General features: G+C 36.9%; 1 protein-coding gene across 1 annotated transcript; it reads left to right on the top strand.

The window, feature by feature from the left end:
- The first annotated feature begins 706 nt into the window (after window positions 1–706).
- LOC110783826 (uncharacterized) lies at window positions 707–1,582 on the top strand. Its single transcript, XM_021988211.1, has 2 exons — window positions 707–769; window positions 857–1,582. Exons 1-2 carry the CDS (start codon window positions 707–709, stop codon window positions 1,580–1,582), a joined length of 789 nt encoding a protein of 262 aa, XP_021843903.1.
- The last annotated feature ends 3,912 nt before the right edge of the window (window positions 1,583–5,494 follow it).

Below are 5,494 nucleotides of genomic sequence, written 5' to 3' on the forward strand. Positions count from 1 at the left end.
AATTACGGGTTTGTGTGGACTTTCGTGACTTGAACGAAGCATGCCCGGAAGATGATTTCCCGCTACCAGTCACGAAAATTATGATAGATGCTACGACTGGTCATGAAGCATTATCTTTCATGGAATGTACAGCTGGATACAATCAAATCCGCATGGCTCCCGAAGATCAAGAAGCCACAGCGTTTCGCACACCAAAGGGATATTTTGCTATAAAGTCATGCCCTTTGGATTGAAGAATGTAGGAGCCACATATCAACGTGCGATGCAGAAAATTTTTGAAGACACGATGCACAAGATAGTGGAATGCTACGTTGACGACTTAGTAGTCAAGTCCAAAAAGAGGGAGAGTCATTTGTCTGACCTCCGCAAAGTCTTTGAAAGACTACGAAAATGTCAACCAAAAATGAATCCCCTTAAATGCGCATTCAGTGTCACATCTGGAAAATTTCTAGGTTTTATTGTCAGGCATAGGGGCATCGAAATTGATTAGACAAAGATTAAGGCAATCCAAGAAATACCCAAACCCCGAAACCTTAAAGAACTGCGTAGCCTTCAAGGGTGTTTGGCATACATTCGAAGGTTCATCTCCAATCTTGTTGTAAGATGTCACCCATTTAGCCATCTCATGAAAAAATATACTCCGTTTAATTGGGATGACTCGTGTCGAAAGGCATTTGAAAGCATAAAAAAGCGGTCCTTGGGGGCAATGTGCGCTCAAGAAATAGAGGATCGTAAAGAGACGGCTCTTTACTACTTCAGTCGGACGTTGGTGGGTGCTGAATTGAACTACTCACCCATTGAAAAAAAAAATCTTGCCTTGGTTTTTTCCATCCAAAAGTTAAAGCATTACATGTAGGCTCATACAGTTCATGTCATCTCAAAAGCTGACCCAATCAAGTATATCCTTTCAAGACCAGTTCTCTCAGGACGACTTGCTAAATGGATTATATTCATAAAACAGTATGACATTGTGTACGTGCCGCAAAAATCTGAGAAAGGTCAAGAAATAGCAGATTTCTTTGCAGATCATCCAGTGCCACCTGAATGGGAGCTTTCCGTTGATTTGCCTGGGGAGGATGTGTTCTATATTGACATACTCCCACCTTGGGAAATATACTTTGACGGAGCTTCCCGTCAAGATGGTGCTGGAGCAGGCATTGTCTTTTTATCTCCAGAAAGACATGTTTTGACTTACTCCTTTGTGCTAACTCAGTTATGCTCATATAATATGGCTGAATACCAAGCCCTCATCCTAGGACTTCAAATAGCCGTGGAATTAGAATTAAAGGACTTGGATATTTACGGAGATTCACAACTAGTGATAAGCCGACTCTTAGGAGAATATAAAGTCAAGAAAGAGGATTTAATTCCCTATCACAGACATGCAACAAAATTTCTTGAGAAGCTTGACACAACTAAGTTAAATCATGTTCCAAGGAGTGCCAACAAAATGGCTGACGCACTCGTGGGGCTTGCAGCCACTTTGACACTAGGGGCAGAAGAAACCATGTTTGTACCTGTTTGCAATCGTTGGTCGTTACTCCTGACGGAGAAGAAGTTGAAGATGAGGAAGTTGACATGATCACTGTTCATCAAATTGACAAGGAAGATTGGCGTCAACCAATTATCGACTATCTAAGTCATCAAAAATTGTCTAGTGATCCAAGGCATAGAATGGAGATTCGTCGTCGAGCCCCTCGATTTATACTTTTAAACGGAACTTTGTTTCGGCGATCTTTCAATGACTCATGGTCAAGATGCATCGGAGACGAAGAAATAATGAAAACCATGGAAGAGGCTCACGATGGAATTTGTGGCGCGCATCAATCAAGTCCTAAGTTGTATGATTGCCTTAAAACAATGGGCTATTATTGGCCAACAATGGTGCAAGATAGCATGGACTACGCGAAGAAATGCGAAGCTTGTCAACTTCATGCTAATTTCATCCACCAACCTCCAGAACCCTGGAACCCTATGGTCTCATCTTGGCCTTTTGAAGCATGTGGACTTGACGTTGTTGGTCCAGTTATACCAAAGTTGTCTGCAGGTCAAGCATATATCTTAGCAGAAACTGATTATTTCTCTAAGTGGGCGGAGGCCATCCCTCTCCGCGAGATCAAGAAAGAAAATGTCGTTGATTTAATTCTTACTCACATCATTTACATGTACGGTATACCTCGACGGATCATCACTGACAATGGAAAGCCATTCTTCAACACATTGATGGCAACTCTTTGTGAGAAGTTTAAATTCACGCAACATAAATCGTCCATGTACAACGCTCTTACAAACGGCCTAGCGGAAGCCTTCAATAAAACACTTTGTAAATTGTAGAGGAAAGTTAATTCAAAATCGAAGCGTGACTAGCATGAAAGGATAGGGGAAGCTCTTTGGTCTTACAGGACGTCATATAAAATAGCAACACAGCCAACCCCATATGCTTTGGTGTATGGTGTCGAATCTATTTTGCCTCTGGAACTTCAAGTTACATCATTGCGAGTAGCTATTTAAGAAGGGTTGATTAATGATGAAAATGACAAACTTTGTCTAGCAGAGTTAGAGGCACTTGACGAGAAAAGACTTCAAGCACAACAGAAATCGGAATGCTATTAGCCTCGTCTGTCCACGCATTTCAACAAGAAAGTTCGACCTCGCTCTTTTCAAATAGTTCTAGCAGTTAGATGACCTATCATTACTTCACGTAAGACTTGAAGTAAATTCACTTCAAAATGGGATGGTTTATATGTTGTGCAATAGGTATACACTAATAGGGCGTACAAAATCGTTGACGTAGAAAAACTACGTGGGGCCTATCAACGGCAAGTTTCTAAAGCGGTAATACTCATGAAAAGTGAAGTCTTTTTAAACCCCTAAGTAAGAGGATAAACTGCTCGCTCAAAAAAAAATGTATTTTTTTTTTGTTGAACTACTTTGGCTTGATCTTGCAAGATAACTTACAAACTATTTTGCAAGTACGTAGGCAGCTTGAGTAAAAAAAATCTATTCAGGTGCAGCCACATAAAAAAAAAATCATAATCATTGCTACACTCCTGGCCCGCAAGAGTCTAAACTGTGAACGGCAAAATAATTATTCATTACTACACTCCTGGCCCGCAAGAGTCTAAACTGTGAATGGAAAAATAATTAAAAAAAATATGTTAATGTGATAAGTATGAGTAATGACAAGTATGTAAACAATACATCAAAAAAAAGGAAGGAAAGCGAATAAAAGAAGGTACGCCTTCACTCCATCCACTCATAGGGCTTAATCATGGATTGAAGCTCTTGTAGGTGTGTCTTCTGTTCTTCAAGTTGAGCGATCTCTTCGGTACTCACAAAAGGGGTTGACTCCAATTCGTCAAGACTTTGCTTCGCAACCTTTACTTGATCTTGAAGATATGCCAAAGATGTTCCACTAGTCGCTAACTCACCTACCAAATGACTCTTGATCTCACGAGCTTCCTTCAGTTCAACTTCAAGATTGTCTATCTTCTTCGTGATCGCGACATCCTATTCCTCCAACTGTTTCTCCCTTTCCCACGCTTCAGCAAACTCAGACTCAACTTTTCTAATCACCTCAGCTTGGAAATGTATCTCAAGCTCCACCTGTTCAGATCTCTGGCGCTTCGCTGTAGACGCTAGAGGAAAAAACATCATAAGTTACCCTTAAAATAGGCTTATAAGTTTCTCTTTATAAGGGCAACATATGGCTGGGTCACTTTTGTAAAATTATCAAAAGTTGGCCTTAACAAGGGCAACTTATAAGCTTATATGTTGCCCTACAAGGGCAACTTATGTGAAGCTTATAAGTTGCCCTTGTTGCAATCAAGGGCAACTTATAAGCTTCACATAAGTTGCTCTTGTTTGCAACAAGGGCAACTTATAAGCTTCACATAAGTTGCTCTTGTTGCAAACAAGGGCAACTTTTGAGTTTTTTTTTTTTTTTTTTTTTTCTGCAATATAATTCCTAATATTGTTCAATGTAATTTCTGATTTTGCAATATAAAATTCTGCATTAAAATTTATAGAATACTGTTTCACCAAACATAAGCTTGACATTCCTCAAAAATGATATAAATTTTAAATTTCCAATAATATTACCGACTTAGTTCAAATGTAATTAATTAAATCAATAAAGAACAAAGTAATGTAAGAGTCACGGATAACTACAAGCCTGCTCTATTTATTACACTGAGGGTAGTCCACAATCGTTGAAGTAAGTAGCCCACTTGTCTCGAACTTCATCCAAAACCTCTTTGGTAAAGGGCCCCTCCCTTAGAGTTTAAAAACCTTTAAAAGAACAACGTACATGCAAAACAATAAATTAAATTAAGTTCCATATGCGAAAACAGAAATTATATTGGTAGCGAAAGCAACTTTCTGAGTTTACTAAGATTCATTTCAAGTTCTTTATGCACATCCAAGGCTCATTTGGCTCGATATAGATCATATTTTGCCAAAAATGGCATTTTCGATCCCAAATATCAACCAAAGAACCTAAGGACACTTTCTAAATCTTTTTCATGATTCATATGATTAGTTGTATGTTTATAATACTCATTACAAGTTCGTTATGCACGCCTAAGGGTCATTTGGGTCGATATAGGTCATTTATGGCCAAATGGCATTTCGATCCCAACTACCAACAAACGAACCTATTTCCATATTCTAAATGTTTTTCATGATTCATATGATTAGGGAAATTTTGGTATTTACTACCTTTAAAATACACCACTTTTGTATTTACTACCTTATGAAATTTTTATTTTAAATTACTACCTTAAACTTCCAATTTTTATTTATTTACTACCACTTTATAGTTTTCTCATTTTAAAATTAAGATATCTCTTTCATTTCTTAATCGTTTAAAGTGATTCAAAGTTCATTATTTTCCTTTTTCTATAGGGAATTCATTGAGAACGTCATTTCAAAAAAATTATTTCATAATTCATAAGTAGTTTAATATTTTACAAATAATATTTAATTTATTTTACCTTTTACAAAATGTTAAATGAAAGATCCCTATGGAATCCTTACACATAAATAAGAAGAATGGGTTTTGAATCACTTAAAATGATTAAAAAACGAAAGAGATATCTCAATTTTAAAATGAGAAAACTGTAAAATGGTAGTGAATACAAAAAAAAATGAAACTTTAAGGTAGTAATTTAAAATAAAATTTTCATAAGGTAGTAAATACAAAAGTGGTGTGTTTTGAAGGTAGTAAATACCAAAAAATCCTATGATTAGTTATATGTTTATAAAACTCATTTCAAGTTCATTATGCACGCCTATGGTTCATTTGGGTCGATATAGGTCATTTATGGCAAAAAATGGCATTTTCGATTCCAACTATCAACAAACGAACTTATATTCAAATTCTAAACCTTTTTCATGATTCATATGATTAGTTATATGTTTATAAGACTCATTTCAAGTTCGTTATGCACGCCTATGGTTCATTTGGGTCAATATTGGTCATTTATGGCCAAAA

This window comes from Spinacia oleracea, chromosome 5 (assembly GCF_020520425.1).
Source record: "Spinacia oleracea cultivar Varoflay chromosome 5, BTI_SOV_V1, whole genome shotgun sequence".
NCBI classification, from domain to species: Eukaryota; Viridiplantae; Streptophyta; class Magnoliopsida; order Caryophyllales; family Amaranthaceae; genus Spinacia; species Spinacia oleracea.